This window comes from Mesoplodon densirostris, chromosome 3 (genome assembly GCF_025265405.1).
Source record: "Mesoplodon densirostris isolate mMesDen1 chromosome 3, mMesDen1 primary haplotype, whole genome shotgun sequence".
Classification (NCBI taxonomy): Eukaryota; Metazoa; Chordata; class Mammalia; order Artiodactyla; family Ziphiidae; genus Mesoplodon; species Mesoplodon densirostris.
The window spans coordinates 175,773,030-175,792,706 of NC_082663.1; the positions used below are offsets into that span (position 1 = coordinate 175,773,030).

The 19,677-nt window shown below is 61.0% G+C and overlaps 2 protein-coding genes across 7 annotated transcripts; both read right to left on the reverse strand.

The window, feature by feature from the left end:
• Positions 1–932: 932 nt before the first annotated feature.
• On the reverse strand, positions 933–2,237 carry GJC2 (gap junction protein gamma 2). The gene has a single exon (XM_060092648.1). The coding sequence runs from the start codon at positions 2,220–2,222 to the stop codon at positions 933–935; it is 1,290 nt and encodes a 429-aa protein (XP_059948631.1). The 5' UTR covers positions 2,223–2,237.
• Positions 2,238–10,478: 8,241 nt separating this feature from the next.
• On the reverse strand, positions 10,479–19,673 carry GUK1 (guanylate kinase 1). 6 transcript variants are annotated; one of them, XM_060094994.1, is made up of 9 exons: positions 19,484–19,663; positions 18,870–19,023; positions 13,243–13,356; positions 12,952–12,993; positions 12,747–12,843; positions 11,365–11,503; positions 11,202–11,286; positions 10,933–11,048; positions 10,479–10,792 (listed from the first exon to the last, which is right to left on the reverse strand). In XM_060094994.1, exons 2-9 carry the CDS (start codon positions 18,913–18,915, stop codon positions 10,757–10,759), a joined length of 675 nt encoding a protein of 224 aa, XP_059950977.1. In that variant the 5' UTR covers positions 18,916–19,023; positions 19,484–19,663; the 3' UTR covers positions 10,479–10,756. The 6 variants fall into 6 exon arrangements, with proteins under 6 accessions (XP_059950977.1, XP_059950975.1, XP_059950978.1 ...); XM_060094992.1 differs by lacking the exon at positions 18,870–19,023 and having other exon boundaries at positions 19,484–19,662; XM_060094995.1 differs by lacking the exon at positions 18,870–19,023 and having other exon boundaries at positions 10,933–11,018; positions 19,484–19,653.
• Between the last annotated feature and the right edge of the window lie 4 nt (positions 19,674–19,677).

The window sequence follows — 19,677 nt, forward strand, 5'->3', positions numbered from 1 at the left end:
GCTGTGGTGGGAGCCTCAGAGTGCCTTCCCCTAGCATGGGCAAAGCCATAGCCCCTCACCACCATCCTGTTGGTCTGAGTGGCAAGGGGGGCCGATGTCTTTTCAGAACTTGAAGTATGTCCCAGAGGAAGGGGCCACGCCAGGCCAGCACAGGAGCTGGAGAGGGCATGGTCCCATCCACCCCGGGCCCAGGCGGGACCTTAGCCCCAGATCTGCCTGGGCAGGGAACAGGAAGCAGGGTGCAGGTCCACCTGGCACTCGAGGCAGCTCATGCTTGGGGCCTAGTGGGGGTGAGGCAGGAGGTGGTACAGACCAGGGCTGGGCACAGGGGCCTCTGCCCACTGTGGTCTCTGTTTTCCCTTCTGTACAAGGAAGACCTGGCATTGCTTCCAGCTCTGCAAGAACCAGAACCTGGGCTAGAAGAGTGTGGGTGCCAGGAAAAGAGCCCCATTTGCTGGGCAGGGAGTGAGGGCAAGCACAGTACTCCCCAAGACCCAGGCCAAGCACCCCTGGGCAGTCACACATGGGCTACTGCCAGGAAAACGGGGCAGGACGGGGTGGAGCTCTCTCCTGGAGGGCAGCCTTGTCCTGAAGTGGCCAGCTGGGTGGCTCTGGGAGGGCGGAAATGCCCCAGCCACAGTCCCACCTACCCATCAGGGCTTATGGATCAGAGCTGGGGACCATTAGTGATTCCCAGGCCTCCCTTCCCCCCGCATCCTGGATGAAGATGGGGCTCAGGCAGGGAGGGGCAGTGATGCAGAGCAGGCTGGTGCTCCCCACCCCCTCCCGAGGGGGAGAGCAGCCACCTGAGGGGGAGGAGGAGGGCAGGTTGTGCTCTGCCCTTTAGGCAGTGTCCAGACCCTAGACTTCCTCCAGAGCCCTCCACCTCGGCCCTGGTGAGGAGGGAGGCGGGACAGCAGCCAAGGCAGGCCTCAGATCCACACGGTGGTCTTACCCTCCCTGCTGCTGCTCGCACTGCCCTTCTCAGAGCCCATCCTGGGTTTGGCCCCTGGCCGGCCCTGGCCCCCGGCAGTGCCCCCCGACGTGGCACTGCCCGACCCGGAGGCAGGGGCGCCGGCCCTCGGGGGCCCCTGGGCGGTTGCTGGAAGGCCAGGGCCTGGTGGGCTGTCGAGGTCCCCAAGCGACCGCCGGTCCTGCAGCACCTGCAGTGCCAGGTTGGCCAGGTCCTGATCGTGGGTGCGTGTGCGCTCAGCCGCGCGCACCACCAGGCTGTAGTCTGGCGGGCAGGCCAGGCCCGAAGGCGCGGCGGGGAGAGCACAGGGCTGCTGGTGAGGCATGGGGCCAGGGGTGGTGGGCAGGGGGCGGCGGCTGCGCACAGCGTCTTGCGCGCTGCCCAGGCCCAGGTGCGCCATCTCGCAGAGGTTGAGCACCAGGCAGAGGCAGCTGACCACGTACATGACCAGCAGGAAGACCGTCTTCTCGGTGGGTCTCGACACGAAGCAGTCGACCACGTGCGGGCAGGGCTGGCGGCTGCACGCGAAGAAGGGCCGCACCTCGAAACCATACAGCAGGTACTGGCCCACCAGGAAGGCCACCTCGAAGGCGGCCCGCGCCACCAGCTGGGCAACGTACACGCGCATTAGGCCCTCGCGCTGGATGCGCCGCCGCCCGTCATGCTGACCTGCCGGGCCTGGGACCCCAGTCGCCTTCGGGTCCCCTCCTGCGCCCTTGGCTGCACCCGCGTCCTCAGCCTCGTCGTCTTCGCCCAGGCCCTCGGCCGCCCCCGGATCCTCATCCTCTTCACCTAGGCCCAGCATGGGCTCCTCTTCGCCCAGGTCTGCGGGCTCGGGCCAGCCCGGGTGGGGCGGTGGGGGCAACGACAGGGGTGCGCGGGGCGCGAGGCGGCCTGGTCGGCGGCGAGAGGCGCGGCGGCGCTCGTCCTGTGAGGCACGGGCCAGGCGGTGCACGGCGTAGCCCAGGTACATTACGGAGGGTGTGGAGATGACCACAATCTGGAAAACCCAGAAGCGCACGTGGGACAGGGGTGCAAAGGCATCGTAGCAGACGTTGTCGCAGCCCGGCTGCCGCGTGTTGCACGTGAACTTGGTCTGCTCGTCGGAGTAGATGGACTCACCGCCCACCGCCGTGAGCACGATGCGGAAGACCACCAGCACCGTGAGCCATACCTTGCCCACGAACGTGGAGTGGTTGTGGATCTCTTCCAGCAGCCGTGTCAGGAAGCTCCAGCTCATGTTGGTCATAGGGGCGGGGGATGGGACCTGCAGGCCATGAGCAGGAGCTCAACCTGGGGCGAGGGTAATGGGGGCAAGGGCTGGTGGGTTGGGAGGGTGTACAGTGGCACCTGGAGCCCCTCCAGGAGCGCCGCCCTCTCCCAGGGTCCTGACCCTGCCCTAGGAGGGATCAGCAGGAGGCCGGGGCCTCTGAAGCCAGAGGATAGACCCTACAAGGACAGACAGGGGGTCTCCTTCTCTGGCTGAGCACATGCCCTTGCTCCCCCCAAAACCCGACTCTAGGTCCGTGTGGCCTGGAGCAGGGCCAGCCCTCCTGCCCTCCCCCAGCTCTCTAGGAAAGCCCAGTGCCGTGCAAGCTGTGTCCCTTACCCAGCCTCTGAGGACCTCACCCCAGGCCCTGAGAGCCACAGGGAGTCCACTGGGTGAGCTGCCTTCGTAGGGCCAACCAGAAAACGGACCAGCCTCGCTCAGAGTCTGGGCCTCACCTCAGATGCCTGCTCCCACCTTGCAGCACCCAGGTTGCTGGATTCCTATTTCCAACATACCAGGGGCCCACCAGGGGATGGGCCTGCAGCCTGCCTGGCTCCCCAGCTCCTCAGCCACTCCAGCCCCCCATCAGCCCACAGTTCTCCAGGCCCCTAGACCCAGTGGCCCTCAGCCCCCAGCCTCCTAGTCTAGCCTTCTCATCACCCCCTAATCCCATCCATCCCCAGACTCAACGGCTCTGTCCGCCTCCAGCCCCTGTAGCCCCCAGCCCCATCAGTTCCAGACGCCCCACCAGTGGGCCCCCCCCTTCCTCCACATCCTGGACAGGGGCTCTGGTCCCCCTGTCTCCACAAAGGACCAGTGCCATGCTGTTTGCGTCCCCCCACTCCCGCCACTGGTCCAGCTGTACCAGGGGCTGAGGCCGACCCTCCAGGCTGCTCCTCCCTCTTGTTCCAGCACTCCCATGTCCTCTGCACATCCTGGCTGGGGGTGGGGGGTGAGCCCAGGTGTCTGTTCAGGGTGGCACCACGTGCAGCGAGGCCCACAGACACTGTAAGGCACACACACAACCACACTCGGGTACCCGTGACACTCGGAGACAGCCATGTGGCCACTTACCACGTCCCAGACCAGTGTTCCTTCTAGATCAGCTACCCCTGAGTGAGCCTGTACCTAGAAGGGGCTCAGTGGGCAGGACCACACACCTCTGTACCCCTGCACCTCTAGGGAGGGGGCTGCAGCCTCCTAATGCCCACCCTCCCTCCTCCACACCAGTACCTGCTCCTGGGTAGTTTGGAGGCAGAAAACCCTTGAGTACCTGATGCTTTTGGCCCCCTCCTTCTGGAACAGGCCTGGGAGGCAGCGTGGGCAGGTGTGGAATGGAACAACAGGGGCATTCAGGGCTCCGGGCCCTCTTTATGGAGCTGGGGCCTCTCCCGGGGCAGGGGGTGGGGGCAGGAAGAGGGGGCAGCCGGGGTTCCTGGGGAAGTGACCCTATTTCCTCACATCTGTGTGCAGCGCCCCTCTCATAGCCACACACATGCAAACACTCACAAGTGCACATGCAAATGCGTTCACTCAGACACACATGTGCATACATATGTATACACACTCACATGTGCAATGCACTCATGCACAGGCACACACATTTACAGGTACACAGACTGGCACATGCTCAGCCCTTCAGGGCCATCTTTGATATACCTCTGCCTCAAGGAGGAATGAGTATGAGGGTCTTGATGTCCTCAGCTGGCTGTGTTTCCTCAGCTCTAACTTTAGCTCTCTTTCAGGACCTGTCCCCGACCCTGACCTCGACAGTCCCACATCCCAGGAGGCTGAGGCCTATACTCCCACCATGCAGGAACCCAAAAAAGGGATGGCAGAGCAGCCCCCACTTCTTTCCCCTCCAAGACGGAGCCCAGTGGAGAAATGGGAGGGAGGGTCGGGGTGCCAGGGCGGTCCTGACCCCTTCTGTGTGGTGTTTAACAACTGGCCCTCGGTGGAAAAGCCTTGGTGTAGTGTTTGCTGACTCCCGTGGTGTAAATGCTCCCACCAGGCCCATGACCAGCTCGAGGAGACACGCACGGGGGCGGGAAGTGGGGGTGGGGGCAGGGTTCTTGAGACCAGCTCTAGCATGGCACTGGGTGGACCCTGCCCTGGGGTGTGAAGGATGGCACGTTGCCCTGGGGGGCTGACCTGGGTGCAGTCAGAGCCCCCCCCCCCGAGATGAGTCGTGTGGAGAAAAGAGGGTGCAGCCCTGCAGGGTGTCAGCCGAAGGGGACAGGCTGGGCAGCAGGAAGGGCGAGCAACCCTCCTCTCTTCCTTCCCCCAGTGCCAGTGGGGGAGCTCAGGCACCCTCTGGGTGTGGAGCACAAGCTCTGGCTCTTCAGACCCAAGGGCCCATGCCTGCGTGCTGCGTACACGTGCGTGCAGGGCCTGTGTCACACACGCAGTCACGGCGGGGTCATTCCATGGTCAGGGGGCTGATGCTGACCAGCTATGGCCTGGAGGAGCCCAGGCCCTCAGTGCCATGCGCAGGGGTCCCCTAAATCCAGACTTCTGGGGCCAGCTGCTGGATCGGCACATGGATGCCAGCAGGCACAGCAAACCCCAGAAGACCAGACCCCAAAATTTCCCTCCAAAGTGTCTTCCTCTCAGATGGGCTTATCCTGGACGGCTCTCTGCCCAGACCCCCTCCGCTTCATCAGCAGAAACCCTGAACCGGACTCCGCCGGGTCCTGCCATTCCCTGGGTCTGCCTCGCTTCCACCGAGCACCTTGGGAAGCCCAACGACCCATGCTCCTGAGACTCCTCCTGACTTTGCAGTACAATGCCAAGCGCACCTGGTCCCAATGCACCAGCACCCGCATTCTGCTCCCACACAGGCGGAAACCACCCTGCTGGGGCTTCTGCTACGCCGCAGTCCCACGCGCGTCCACTTCCCACCCACAATCCCGCTCCACCCCACCCCACGCTGAGCCCTGCCCCCTCCTCCTGTCTCTCCACCCGGTTGCCTCTGAGGCCAGCCCACCACCCTGTTATTATAGATTGGTTTACAGATTGTCACCCAAGGTAGAAAATGTATGAGACCCCACTGACACAAAGGATACAATAACTAACTAAATGGGGGAGAAGGGAATTCTGAATAATTCACGTAGTCACTGTGACCTCAAGGAGGGTGCTCTTCCAGAGAGCACAGCAAGGAGGGAGGGAGGAGTACAACCTGACAGACATCACCTCAGGCAGGTGGCCGAGGTCCCCACCTGCAGGGAGGAGCCAAGTTGAGAGCACAGACCTTGCTGCCCCGGAGGCTTCTTCCCAAACCCTCACCCCAGGCGATCATGAGACATATTGACACAAGTTCCAGGAGGGGCTTTTACGAACTACCTGACCTTCAAAATGCCAAGGGCATCAGTAACTAGTGAAGTCTGAGGGAGTCACCCCCAAGAGGGACCAAGGAGACACGAGGACTGTCACCCCTCCCCCTGGGGACCTTGGGACAGCAGAAGGACACATGGAAAAGTAAGGAATCTTTGGCTAATGGCAATGTATCAATATTGGTGCACCAGTTGTGACAAGCACATCACTGAAGAACTGGGTTTGGGGGCAAATGAGAACTCTCCCTGGTCTCTTTATAGCTTCTCTGTAAATCACACGTGTTGTAAAATAAAAAACCTTATTTAAAATGGTTTCCTACTCCATCACTTCAAGTTCCCTCTCCCTGTCTTGTCCCATCTGGAACATATTTCTCTGTGTCTGGAGGCTTCAAGCACAGAGCTGGGAGTTTTGCTTGTGACCTCTTCTGGGTCTGTGGGGTGCAAGAAGGACCCCAACACAGAGATTGGGCAGTGGGAGGCAAAGGCCAGGCCCATGGCTGCCCAGTGCTGATGGGAGACAGCCAGTGGGAGCCTGGCTCTGGGCTGGGCCAGCAGGAGAGGAGGGTGTGTGAGGGGGTGCTGGCCCCTCAGGGAACAAGGCCCTGGCATTTGCTGGGACCTTTGTTCAGAGGGAATCTCACCCAAAGCTACATGTTAGAGCAAGTGCAGGTGGGGGCCACTCAAGTGGGATCCAGGACGAGGTTTGGGGAGAAGGGGCCCAGGTGCACCTCGGTGTCAAGGTCTGGGAGGGGACAGGCCTGGGAGTGTTCACTGAAGGGTGTGGGGTCGGGGGAGGGAGGGGTGACTGGGCAGGGTGCAGTCTGCCCTGCAGTCTGCCCTTCATGGGGGATCCCCAGGAAGGGGGCTGGGGTCACCTTCACCAAGAGTTGCCCGAGGAGGCGCCCTATTGGGAGGAGGGTGATAGGCAGGCACCATGGGCTTCAGTGGGCATCAGGATGACCTGTGCTGGGGTGAGCTGAGCCCTGCACACCTGGTCCTGGCACCAATGGAGTGGCCCCTGCAGGGGTGGGCAGCTGGGCTCTCCCTGCTTCAAGCCCCTTTCACCCCTGGGTCTGAACAAAGGTCCTGGGCTGGTGGGGGGCGGTGGTCAGAGGCTGAGAACCAGAGATGCCCAGTGCCTCCTCCTGTAGTAGTGAGGTCAGGGCCTGCCCAGCCATTTCCTTCCCATCCCTGGCCCAGCTTCCTCCCATGTGCCCCCTCTCATGGTGGGTGGACTTCCTTTGGCTGAGTGCCCCCTGCCCCCCGGAGTGGCGTGCTCAGCTCACCAAGAGGACTGGTGGAACCCTTCCCCGGGAACCTGGGCATCTCAGGCAACCTCTTCCTCTTCCTGAGGACTCAGATTCCTGCACGCACCCGGCACTGGGTGGTCCCTCCTCTACATATGAGTACCTACAAGTAGCCCAAGGCGGACTCAGCCCTGGGAGACTTGAGGCCTTAGATCAGGGACCAGGGGCTGCTCCTGCAATCCACCCACCTCCCAGGCTAAGGTCTCCCTCCTGCTGCTTGCCTACCCACCCACTGAAGTGCCCTGTGGGGGACAGTTCTTACTCAGAGAGTGGGGCTGCAGCACTTGCCTTGCTCAGTCCCCAGTGCTGTATGCCTGAAGAAACCCGATTTCTCTCCACCTCCACTAGCCCCCGGGCCTCCCAATGGTGGCCTCCCTCACAGCCTGGCCTTAGGATGCCCACGAGGTCTCTCCCTTGTCAGTTTTGTAGTGGTTCTGTGGGTTGTCTTCCATTCCCCTCCCTCCCTGTGCCCCTGTCCTGGATGCCCCAGGTGTGTCCTGCCTGAACCCCCTGGCCACTGAGAGGTGTGCGCCTGTCCCCAACCCAGGTGCCCAAAACCCAGGCCCCAGGCCTGGGGACCCTCTGCCACATCCATCCACCCCCAGCAACTCCAGTGCACACCACAACCTCCCACACAGTGTAGACACCAGCTAGTGGCCAGGTTCCCTTCCCAGTCCCCTACCCCCATTTCCCCTCCTGCAGGCACCCCAAGGTGGGGACACAGGCCCCGCTGGGTTGGGTCCCAGGGAGCCTGGGGCTCTCAGCACAGGTCCCCAGGAACTTCCTGACCTGCTCCTGCCCACCTCAGAGCGGACCATGTCTGGACTCCCTCCCTCCAACAACTGCATACCCACACACTTATACACGCATTTGCACGCCCACACACTTCATCCTCAAGCTCAGGCACACACACGCACTGATTTCTGCCTTGTACCGCTCCTATGGGCTTCCTCTGGGAAGCTCCCTCCACAGCCAGAAGAGTGAGGTGTCCCTCCTGCATGCTCAGTGCCCCCAATCACGCAAACGCTCAGCAAATGCCAGTGGGATGATGCAGTGTCTGAGGCAATGGAGCCGTGCCTGGAAGCTCTGGGGAGGGTTGGTGTAAACCTGAGGTGTCAGGCCCCTCCTCCCTCCCCGGGCCTCTGGAGGTGCAGGTGGCTGGGCTGGTAACCGCGTCCCATGGTGACCTTGGACATGGGGCTCCGGGTCTGTGGAGGAACGAGGGGGCCCCTCTCTGCTCTGCTCCAGCCTGGAACCCAGGAAGTGGGGGGCCTCCTGCAGGAGTGGAGGGTGTGGTTGGGACAGGCCTGGGGAGTGAGTCATGGTGGCACAGCCTGTACCGCTCCTGCAGCCAGGCCAGGAACTGCTGCTACAGGGAGGCCTGGGCCGTAGAACCCTGGGCTTCGGCAGGGGGAGGTGTCAGGAGGTGCAAGGGTGTGAGGCTGAACCAGGACCCCTGCCCAAGCTCAGTGCCCCCTCAAGGACCTCCCCAGGCATTGCTGGCCAAGGGCAGGACACTGCCCCTCGGACCCCATGGGGTGCCCTCATTTTCAACCCCTCCTTCAAGCCTCCACCCGTATGCGGCCCAAAACGCCGTGTTAAAGCCACTGCAGGCTCTGCCCCCCCAGTGTGTGGCAGTGTCCCTCTCTCTCTGCCCTGCATCCCCCCTTCCTGCCCTCAACACCTCTCATGTCCACCTGCTCCTCCAACAGCCGAGCAGACCACAGGGCCAGCTGCCGCCCCTCAGCTGTGCTGCCCCTTGTCGGGACCCCAGCCCAGTCCCACTCCCCATTCTTGTCCAGCCACCCTGCATGCAATCTGCACCCAGACAACTCACATCTGTGGCGCAGTGGGTGCTGCTCCTGGAGAACAGGAGTCTGTTCTGCTCTGCTAACCTCCAGGACCCAGATCTGAGGACGCAGGACCTAGCAGGTGGCCAGAAGGGTTTAGGAGGTGCCCGTGGCCACATAAAGGCTAAACCAAGAGCAGTGTGGACAGCAGGCAGGTGTACCAACTACAGCTTGTCTGCCCATGTGGAAGAGGTGGGGCTCCCCAACCTCCCCCCAGGGCTGAATAGCCCAAGGCCCCAGCCTTTGGATACACTGCAGCTGCCTAGCTGGCAGGGGCTGGCCGGTCCCACATGGCCTGAGGGGTCCCAGCTGCTCGGGGGCCCACCCCCTTGCCCCCTTGCTCATCAGCTGGCCTGAGCAGCTTCTGGGGGAGGGGGAGGGGCAGACTTCTGTCTCTACCTCCTCCTCCCCTTGAGTCTTACTGCAGCTCAATCACCACCCAGAATGATGGCCCTGTGAGGGCAGTGGGCCTGAGATGGACAGACCCCCAGAATGGAGGGCCACCCAACCAGGCTCAGCACCCGTTATCTCCTGGGGTTGGCTGTTCCAAGAGAGTTGAGTCCAGGCCCCTGAGACCCTGGGCCCAGAGTGAACAGGGTGCTACTCAGCCCCAAAGGGCACCCCAAACCTGGTCCCCTGGTGGTACCCTACCTTTTCCAGGCCAGGAAACAAGTCCTTCTGAGCCCTTCCACCTGCTGGCTGGCTGGACCCCAGCCCTCCTGAGGGTGTGCACCCGGCTAAGTCCAGGGCCCGACCCAGGGCCACCTCTCACCACCAAGCACAATGTGGGGGGAGGGCCTTCAAGGACTCCATTGTTCCCCATGAGGCTCGGGGTCTGAATCCCTGATTGTCCCTGGGGCTGGATGGGTCCCAGAGAGGGAACCAGTCTCTCCCAGGCTGTACAGTAGGTCAGGAGGCAGCCCAGCCCCATCTCACTTGCCCCCAGGCCTAGGGGCTGCCCAGCGCCCCTCTGCCCACCGTCCAGTGTCCAGGCCCAGCTCTCGCCTGCCCTCTGCTGTGCATCTGCGCTTTTGGATGGAGCCCAGCCTTTCTGTTTCTGCCTTGGCTCCCTGCCTCCTCCAGGTCTGCATCCACCATCTGTCTGGGTTCCACTGTAGGAGCATGGCCTGGGCATGGACCAGGGCTCAGGCGAGTGCCTCCTGTGCCTAGTACAACTCAGCTGCCCCGACTTGAGATGGGCAGCTTTTGGAGGTATCTTCTGAGACTCCACAGAGCCTGGAACCCTAACAGAGGCCCCCAGGTGTCTTCCCTGGGCTGGCCTCTCCAGGAACATTAGGGCCGGCCAGACCCCCAGCGGGCCATGCACAAGGCCCCCAGATAGAGGTCCATCCTCTGTAGTCTCAGTCCCTCTTCAGGTATGCAATGTCTGTCCCTCTGCCACCATCAGCCCAGTTCAGGGACCAGGAGGAGTGGTTCATGCAGGATGAGCCCCCAGGACCTTCTGACCCCAGCCTCAATGGCAACTCAAAGAGACAGTGGGGGATGAGGCCCTGCACCCACCTGGTGGGAGCCCAGGGCAAGCAGCGTGCAGCAGCTCAGGAGCAGCCCTCTCTGGGGGCCGGCAGCCCAGAGCAGCAGATATCATCAGATGGATGCTGCTGCCCAAGAACCTCCAGGGGCTGGCCAGTTAGGGTGTGGCTGCCAATAGCAGGGTGGGGTGGGGGGTGGGTCTGGAGTGGTGTACTGTGGCCCCACCCACCCAGGGCCATGATCCACGGGCTCAAGGACACTCTAACCCAGCAGTTCTTTATTTGGATGTTGGCCCAGCTTCCATGGGAGGGGGCGTTGATAGGGCGGGGTGGGGAGGAAGCCTAGAAATGGACATGGGGAGAGGGGGTGAGAGAAGTCCTCCAGTCACGGTGCGGGAATGAGGGAAGATAGGCAGCACCCCAAACCCTGGGTGCTAGCTGAGGTGAGCAGAGCCACCACCGGAGACCCTGGCCCGCTGCAGGTGGGTGCCAGGCCCTAGGCCCCACCTGAGGAGTTACAGCCGGTGGACCTGCTCAGGAGTGACCAATTGCTTGAGCCTTCTTTATTTCCTGCCGGGGAGAAAGGAAGAGAGACTGGGAAAAGGAAGAGGGTCTCGCCCAGGGCCTGGGGCTGCCATATCACCTGTCCCAGCCTATTTTCCCCATTTGCCAGACAGAGGTCTGAGGCCCCACCTCCACCCCCAGCCCACCTCGGAGAGCGCCTCCTTCAGGGCCCAGTAGGCCTTGTCCAGACTGTCGTTGACGATGATCAGGTCAAACAGGCCGGGCTCCTCGCCTGAGGGTGGGGGCAGGGTCAGTGGAGGCTCTGGTGACAGAGGGGGTGTCCGGGGACCCTTCACGCGGACCACAGTGCTGGGTGATGGCTCCAGCCCTCCTCTGCCCCTTGCTGGGTGGGACTGTTCTACTGTGGGGGTTGGAGAGGGTCCAGGGATACGGAGTGATAGGTGCCCACACTCACTGCTCTCCATGTCAGCCCGGGCAGCAGCCAGACGCTTAGCCAGGCTCTCCTCCGTCTCTGTGTTCCGCTGCCGCAGCCGCTGCTCCTGTGACAAACTACGGAAGTCAGAAGGTCAGAGCCTCCAGGGTTGCCCCCGCCACCGCCCTCCTCCCTCAGCCCCCACCAGGACATCCAGCGAGGGTGGCTGCACAAAGATGTAGACGGGCCGCAGGTCGGTCTTCTTGATGTTGCGCACGCCCTGCAGGTCCACATCCAGCACGCAGATGCGGTTCATGGCCTGCACGGCCCGCACAGCTGCTTTGCTGGGGGTGGGATAGGAGGGGGGCTGCTCAGCTGTGGGCTCCTGAGGCCCTAGCAGACCCCATGGCCTCGAAGAGCCTCAGTGGGACCATCACTGCCCATCCCTTGCTCTGGGCCTCTCTGGGGGTGCCCACAGGGGCCCACCCTGACTGTGGCGTCTGTTCCCTCTTTCTGGAAGTACTCTCTGAGCAACCCTTGCACAAGGGGGCCCTCTGCTGGTCTGCTGTGGCAGTACGGAGGGGCACCTTCAGACCCTGGGCCAGGGCCTCTCCTCCTGGCACCTGCTCCCAGGCCCCACACCACTCCATCACCCCAATCAGTCCCACCCGCCAATCATGCCTCCAGAAGCTTCTGGCATCACCCCCTGGATCGTGCCCTCGGGCTAGCGATGGCAACCACCCTCCCATATCCTGCATGCTGGGGCCCTGCTTGGAGAGGGATGCCCTGGCTGTGGCCCCCATAGCACTCCACGGCACGCCCTTGGGCTTCCTCATCACCTGGACACCCTGTGTAGGCTTTGGCCCCTCATCCTAGGGTCACCACGTACCATGTGCTCCTCATCCACTGGGGGCACTGCCCCTTAGCGGGCATTGTGTGTCCCAACAGTGGCCAAATGACCCCACTTGGCAGCCCACTACTCTTCCCATCTGCACCTGGGGCAGAGTATGCTGGGTCCTGTGGGGTACCTGCCTCGCTCAGCTAGGTGGCTCAGGGACAGGCTATGCACAGAGGAATGCCTGGCCCTGCCTGCCTGTTTCAAGGCACTGCTTCCAGGCCTTGCAAGCCAGGTGCGAGGAGCCAGCAAAGACTCCGCTCTGGTGGGTTGTTGGGAGGGGCAGCTGCTGTTGTGCCAGAGACCGTCTCAGGCTACCCCAGGGGTTGGAGGTGGGGGGGGCATAGTGCAATCTGCCGACCTATGAGACCCAGGTCCTCCAAGTCCTCATTGCATACCAGGCCCTTGTGTGGCCCACTGTTCTCACAGCAGCCTGGCCTGGTAGACACAAATGGGGCTGGGCCACGAGGGAGTGGCCTAGAGAGCCCTGACTGTGGCTGCATCTTCACCCCTGGGGGGCTGGGTCCCTCGCCCCAACTGCCCAGACGGCCCATAGAAAGAAACCCCCCACCTGGGGCCCAGCCAAGGGGAGACCCGCTGCCCAGGGCCCACAGAGAGATACCCCTGCCTGGGCTGCCCACTCTAGGTTCCTGAGAGAACTGGAGGAAGGGAGGGCCCCAAGCATGGCCTACCTGGTCCCATACAAGTTCCCTGAGAACTCAGCATGCTCGATGAAGTCTCCAGCGGCAATGTCCCGCTGCATCACCTCCCTGGTCACAAAGTAGTAATCTGCAAAGGAGGAGGAGCTGATGGGGAGACTGAGGCCTCATGCATCACTCTGACACATGGAGGGCTGCTCCAGTCCTGTGCTGGAGCACTGAGGCTGGCCGAGCTCACCTTTGCCGTTCTCCTCTCCTGGCCTCGGGTCCCTTGTGGTGTCTAGGAACAAGTACCAGTGACTGACTTGGGATGACACCTGGAGCCCCAGGCATCCCATCCCCAGGGCCTTGCCCACAGGGCCTGGCTCAGCCAATCTGGGGGTGTGGGAGAGGAGGCTCCAGGTTAGGGTCAGCAGAGTGGGGGTTTCCGCCACACCGTGTGGGAGTGTGGGGGGCTTCAGGGCATGTCAGTAGGGGTCCCCGCCCACAGCTTCCTTGAGACCCTCCCCCACCTCCCCTGGGGCCTCACGGGACACGCTGAAGCCGAAGATGCTGTCGTGTTCCTGCAGGAGTCTCTTCAGTAGGGTGCTCTTCCCAGCCCCTGAGGGTCCGCTCAGGACAACGGGCCTTGGTCCTGACATCCCTGTAGCGGGGGACGGGAGAGGCAAATATCAGCAGGGCCTTGCTCCCTATGGAAGTGGGCGAGGTGGCTGCGGTGCCCCCATCTCTGCCCCAAGTGAATTCACCCCAGAAATTGGGCGGAGCTGTGGGCAGTCACTCAGAGCCATGCTCAAACCCTGGCTATGCCTCCCTTTGGGCGTGCTACCTGGTAATACATGCACTGACCACAAATGTGTGGCCTCCCAGCTGTCCACTCCTATCCCACCCTCAAGGAGCTCCTGGGAGGGGCATGTCCGGGTCCCAATTCCTGCATCTCCTGGCACCACACCCCAGAGGTGCCCTTGGTCAAGGTCAGCGGAACCCAAGCCCTGTTCTGGCAACTTCCACTGAAAAGCAAGGGGCTGACCCCCAACGACCACAGCTTCCTGACTCCCCTTCTCTGACACTTGGGTCTCATGAAGCCAGCAGGAGAGCAATGGGTGCCACCCTCCCAGCTCATAGCACAGGGCTCAGACACCTGCCACAGGTGAAAACGCTGAGGGCAGGAATAGTGGGGGAGCCCTGGAAGCATCAGCTTAGCCTGCTCTGTGCCCATTGGATCAGCCCAGCACCCCTCATACAGGACCTACCTTCTGCATGGGGTGCAGCCTCCGTGCTCACCTTGGGGCTGCTCGGGATGAGCTGAGAGGAGAGTGGTAATCCTTGCCTGCTCCCCACCCTCTAAGCACTAAATCCCTCCCAGGGCAGCCAGCGCCACCTGCTCAGCAGAGGGCAAAGGCTGCTCCTCACCCTAGAGATGCGCACTTGCCCACCCAGCCACGTGAGCAAGACGGGCTGAGGAAGGTCAGGTGCATCGGGAGCCTCAGAAGACAGGAATCGAGGTAGGCACTGAGCTAGGGGGCTGGGAGGCTATGTGTTGCCCCGGAGGGAGACCCTGAGAGGGCGTGTGGTGAGCTGACCTAGCCCAGCAGGGCTCTGTCTGTGGGGTGCCTGGTAAGGTGTGGAGGGGCAATAAGTGGCCAGTAGACCAGCGATGAGGCCCAGGAGGGACAGGCCACTCTGCTCGGGGACACCCAGTCATCTAGCCCAGGGCAGCTCTCCAGCAGGGCCCCAGGTGGGCACTGCTTTCCTAATTCGCAATGAGGCCAACCTGGGTAATCTGGCTAAAGCATAGCTAGTTATTCTGGGACCATCATGCCATATGCAAACACCCCGGAGAAGGAGTCGGGAAACAGATACGCTCCTCTGCTGAAGAGAGATAGAAGAAATGGGCCCAGAGGAGCTCAACAATTATCTGTCACTTCTAAATGACCAGTTCTTAGTTCCCTTGTCTCTTCCAAGTTTCCTATTACAATAGTACATCGTTTTTATCTAGCAATGGTCCCATTGGACTCCCAACTCCTTTCTGGTGTCTTGACTTTCCCGCCCAGACACAGTGCCACCATACAAATGCCCACATGTGTGTGTGTCCGACTCCAAGCCCACTGCTGTCGCTGCCCAATAGAGCGCAGCCCCCTCCCTACCTTAAGGACTGGTGCATGGGAAGGTCTCATCTCTGGCTCACTGTCGGCCTTCACAAAGTTCCTTCCTTTGCACAATGAACGTCCTGTAGGCAACCCAGCCCACCCCCCTGGGTCTGTCCTGACTTCTAGACAGTGAGTGACCAGGGTTGTGGGGAGAGCTACGTCGGGGTGGAGGGGCATAGGAGGACAGAGGAAACATTGGGGGCCAGTTGGTCCCCGAGCAAGGTTGCTGCCCCTAGAGGAGGCCTGGAAAGAGAAAGGCTATGGAGGCTGGGGTCTGCCACCACACTGCCCGGCCTCGGGACTGTGCCGAGTCACCGCCGCACACACACTGCCTCCCCACCTTGCAAGCAGGGCAGCTGTGGTTGTTCAGCAGCGTAGGTCTTCCCAGGACCCGGCAGCATGTAGGCGCCACAGCAATGTGAGTTTCTCCAGGGCGGGGGCAACATCAAGTGGACACGTGGCAATGCTCACAAGAGATGGACCAGAAAGCCTACCTGGGCCTTGCTCACAGCAACAAACCCTCAACTCAGTGGATGCAGCTGGTGCCTTCTGGACCCAACTTGGGGTATCCACCTCCAGGGAGGGGAGGACCCATCCTGCCTATCTATGAAGAAGCCCCTCAGGAACACTATGCTCCTTTGCCATGTGTCCAACTTGAACAGGTGCCCCGCCCTCACATCCCACAGCCCCCAACTGTAAACCTTCCAGCAACACCCAGAGACTACATGGTTTTGACCTGCCCTGTGCCTCCAGGCCAACACACAGGCCCCTAACATGTTTCCCTGGCAGTTCCTGCCCTGTTCCCCATGCCTGCAATCATGGCCAGATGTTGTGGTCATAAGCTCTAACATCTGGACACTGCAAACCTACATAGGGAAGACATGTCTTCAATCAGGACCAAACACTACACATGGAAGTCGCAGCGCCTGAAACCCTCAAGGAGCATGCTGTGCACAAGTCTTACTCATCATCTTACCTGGTTTCTATCTGGCTTTCTACCCCATGTCATGAACCCTGGGGGCATGGGCACGGCACCTGCATCCCACTGAGACCTCCCATCCCCAGCCCAACAACCACTGGCAGTAAGCAGCAGGTATGTATGCACGCATGGGGGTTGGCTGATGGCTGCAAAGTTCACTCCCTGCCTGGGTCCAAATGATCACCTTACCCTGCCAGCCCACTCCTCACAGGGTATCCTCCTGAGCCCCAACCTGCCCCTCAAGTCCAGGCCCCAGGCCTTCCCAGTGCTGGCCATCCATCGTGCCCTCCTTCAAAGGTTACACTACTGATGACAATGGGAGGGGGCACCCACCTAGCACCACTGCCTTGAGGTGGGTGGGATCCAGAGTCCTTCCTCTTGTGGGGCTCTTCCCTGAGGTCACCTCCTCTTAGCACAAGGGCGTGAGCCACAGTGACCACATGGGAGTGGACTCGCCCTGCAGAAGGCACTTGGGGAGTCGCTGGATACTGGGCTCCACCCAGTGATCATGGTGATAGAGTGATCACTAAAGCCACCTTTGACAGGAGCACACTCAGTGTGGGACAGACCTCAGGGCCTCTCAGTCCCAGTGATCAAGTGTGCCAGATACCCCTGAGCCTGATTTTGGCCCCAGCAGCTGGTATAACTGATTGGCAGTTAGGAATGCTCTGTATCCGCTCCTCCTTGACTATTCCACAATTCCGAACCCCAGCTTCCTGGAAAGAAACTGGAAATTTCCCAAGGACAGCAATAAGGATCAGGGATGCAATTTCTGTAGGAGTCGCTGGTGCAAGCCTGTGCATTCTGGAATGCTCTCTGCTGGAACCCCTCACAAGGAGCTCCTCAGGCAGCCTTGGAAGGCTCGCCTCGAGAAGCATTTCCTGCTCTCCTTCCTGCTTCCACCTGCTTTCCCGCCCTGTCCCAAGGGCTGGGCATGGCCACCACCCCACTTCCCTCCCCACTCGTCCATGAGACGCTAAGACAAGGTGCAACCCTCTGAGGATACACAGAAGAGAAAGTCAAACCCCACCAGCCCTCTTGCAAAACACAAGCCACAAGACATGAGTTGATCTGGGTTAGGATAGCTGGTCATGCCCTATCCCCCAAACAGGCTGTGTGGGACAGGAGGACTACCCTGGCCTTGGCCTCAGGTGCTCCGTGTGTGGGACACGTCCTGGCCCAATGACCTTAAGAAACCATTTAACCTTCAAGAACCTGACTTGAAGTGGGAGAGCCACAACGCAGCCAGCGATTTTCTTCTCACTTCCTCTCCCGGCAGTGGGGTGAGACCATGCCTTCCCTGAGAGGAAGCTTGTCCTTCAAAAGTGTTGGCAAGAAGCCACACCATGGAGGACTCGGGCCTGTCATGGCTACACAGCTGCGTCTGGATCTCCTTCCATCAAGGAGAAGAACCGGGATTCAGTCCCACATGAGATCCTCAGTTCTAGCCCTAAGGGAAGGCAGAGGGAGCATGAAAGGGAAAGGGGTCCAGGACATACAAATCAAAGAGCAAGAAAAAGCCCAAGCCCTTCTGGGTGGGGCAGGGTTCACTCTCACAGAGAGGGGAACAGAGGTCAAGCACACCCAGGGTCAGCCAGGGACCAGGGGACATCAAGGCCCAGCACGCACAGGATCAGAGAAGGACCCGGGGGAACAGAGGCCTGGTACACAGGTTCAGCCAGGGGTCAGAGCCCGACTGAAGGGCACCTGCCTCCATACCAGTGTCCCAACAGCTCACCCTCTGTGCTTCCCCTTTTCTCCTTGAGGACTGGGGTCACTTCCTTCCACGCCCAACTACATCGTAATACCTTCCTTCTTGCTCTTCCTCAAATCCTCTGAACGTGTTTCTTGGGCTACGCTAAATGTGACGCAAAAGGTGGAGATCAACAGTTCAGGTGTTTAAAAAATAAAAAGTTTGGGTGTGGCTGAAGAAAAATGTGCAACTTCAGAACTTGCAGAATCTGCTACTCAAATAAACTGCTGATCTTACCAGTTCCAGACAAAGGTCAAGGGCTGGATCAACATGTTCTCAAAATCTAAAGGAAAGCCCAAGCAAACTACACCTATCACAGGTGTGGCACCAACCCAGATCACAAGCTGGCCTGGTGTGTGCAGGCAAGTGTGTGGAATGCTTCCAAGAGGGCAGAGTAGGGGCTCACGTGGCAGGAAATTCAGCTTGTCAGTGATAAGACAGGAAGCCACACCCACCCCACATCCCTCCTGGTGGTGAAGGTGAAGGTTTTCCTGGGTCCCTCACAAGTCATGGTCTGGGAAGTGAAAGAGTGACAGAAAAGTCCAGAAAAGTCCACATTTGGCCAGGCATGCTGCCAAGGGGCACTCACAGGGGACTCGTGCGAGGCTGACCATGAGAAGCACATCTTGGCCTCCCTCCTCCTGTCCCCGTGGGCCTCATCCCACACTGGCCAATCATCACCTGAGCTTCCACCTCCTCCACCCCTATCAAAAGACACTGATAACATGTGAGGTGGCACACCTCACTGCTCCTCCTCAAACCAGCATCTGGGTGGAGACTCACTCCCTCTCACTGCTCCCAAAAGAATGTCTAAAATCAGCAGATGGGCAGCTCCAGGAACCTAGACTTGAGGTGTCTTGTCCTGAGGGAAGCTGAACCCCAGCTACCATGCCCACGAGTCAGGAAGGCCTGCCACCAACAACCTGCTCCTGCGTGGAGTACCCATATCTGCAATGTCCAGCAGCGCTGGGCTGTGGGGCTGGCCAGGAACCTGCAGCAGTCCCAGGGGCCCTCTTGGCTGGGAGTCCTTGGAGCAGTCAGCTAGGACGCCCCTGCGTTTGCAATATTTGGGAACCAAACATAGCACCAAAGCTGGACCACCGGGAGGGGTTCCCAACTGTTACCTGTGCTGCTCCTCTTGAGCTCGGGGTAGACTACATATTTCTACAGGCCAGGTGAGCTCATCGGGACTTCTGCGACTCTGCCATACCAGGGGCAACCTAAGGTCCTTCAAAACCCTCATCTCGCAGGGTTTTCGGCTCTGCTGGGTGGCCCACCTTGGAGAGGGGTGTCAGGCTGCTTCCCCTCTCTGCCCCTCCGCATCCTGCAGGGTCCACAATGGCATCCAGCATGAAGTCCTCAAGCTGCAGGGGTTTTACAAGCTGTCTGGAGCTTCCCGTGCCAGGAGAATTTCCTCCTACATTTTGAGGACTGACACAGGGGAACCAGCTTTTCATTTGTCTAAGTAAAATAGTAACTACCAAAAGCAATTCTAAAACACAGACACACGGGATACAACTTCAAAGCGAAGGAAAGCCTTCCTGAATTTGCCTCCATGAGGAGACGCACTACCCTCTCCTCGTCTACCCCGCTTTGCTCGCCCCGAGACGGAACTCTGGAAACCAGTGAGGACCGCCGAGGGCAATTTCGGTGGCTGGCGGGATGACCGAATTCACAAGCACAGCCCCACGAGTCCCCTCAGGCAGGTCCACGACACCGGCGCTCAGCACGGGCTCTGGCGGCCCCTCGCACGCAAGCAGCGGCGGTCCCCGCCTCTCCTCCACGGATTCAGACAGCGACACGCGAGCCCGGGGCCGGACTCCCCAGGAAGGCCCTCCCGGGGCCTGCGCGCGCCCGGACCTCCGCCCCCCTGCGAGGGGCCGCCACTCACCGTTCGATGGGGCCCGGCCCAGGGCGGCCGCCGCCAGCCCGGCCAGCGGGCGCCGCAGCATGAAGGGCCGCCGCCACCGCCCACGGGGCCGTACGTCACAGAGCAGCGCCACGCCGGCCCGGCCTCTCTCCGCCCCTCAGAGAAGCACTTCAGCGCGGAGCCGGACCCGCCCCAGCCAGCGGGGAAGCTGGTCA

Bases quoted from the DNA above. Each gene is read 5' to 3' on its own strand.
- GJC2 (XM_060092648.1), bottom strand. From the start codon at position 2,222: ATGACCAACATGAGCTGGAGCTTCCTGACACGGCTGCTGGAAGAGATC.
- GUK1 (XM_060094992.1), bottom strand. From the start codon at position 19,544: ATGCTGCGGCGCCCGCTGGCCGGGCTGGCGGCGGCCGCCCTGGGCCGG. The intron at 13,357-19,483 runs GTGAGTGGCGGC...CCCCCGCTACAG, and splicing joins GGGCCGGGCCCCATCGAACG to GGATGTCAGGACCAAGGCCC. The intron at 11,504-12,746 runs GTAGGCCATGCT...TCCCACCCCCAG, and splicing joins GGGAACTTGTATGGGACCAG to CAAAGCAGCTGTGCGGGCCG.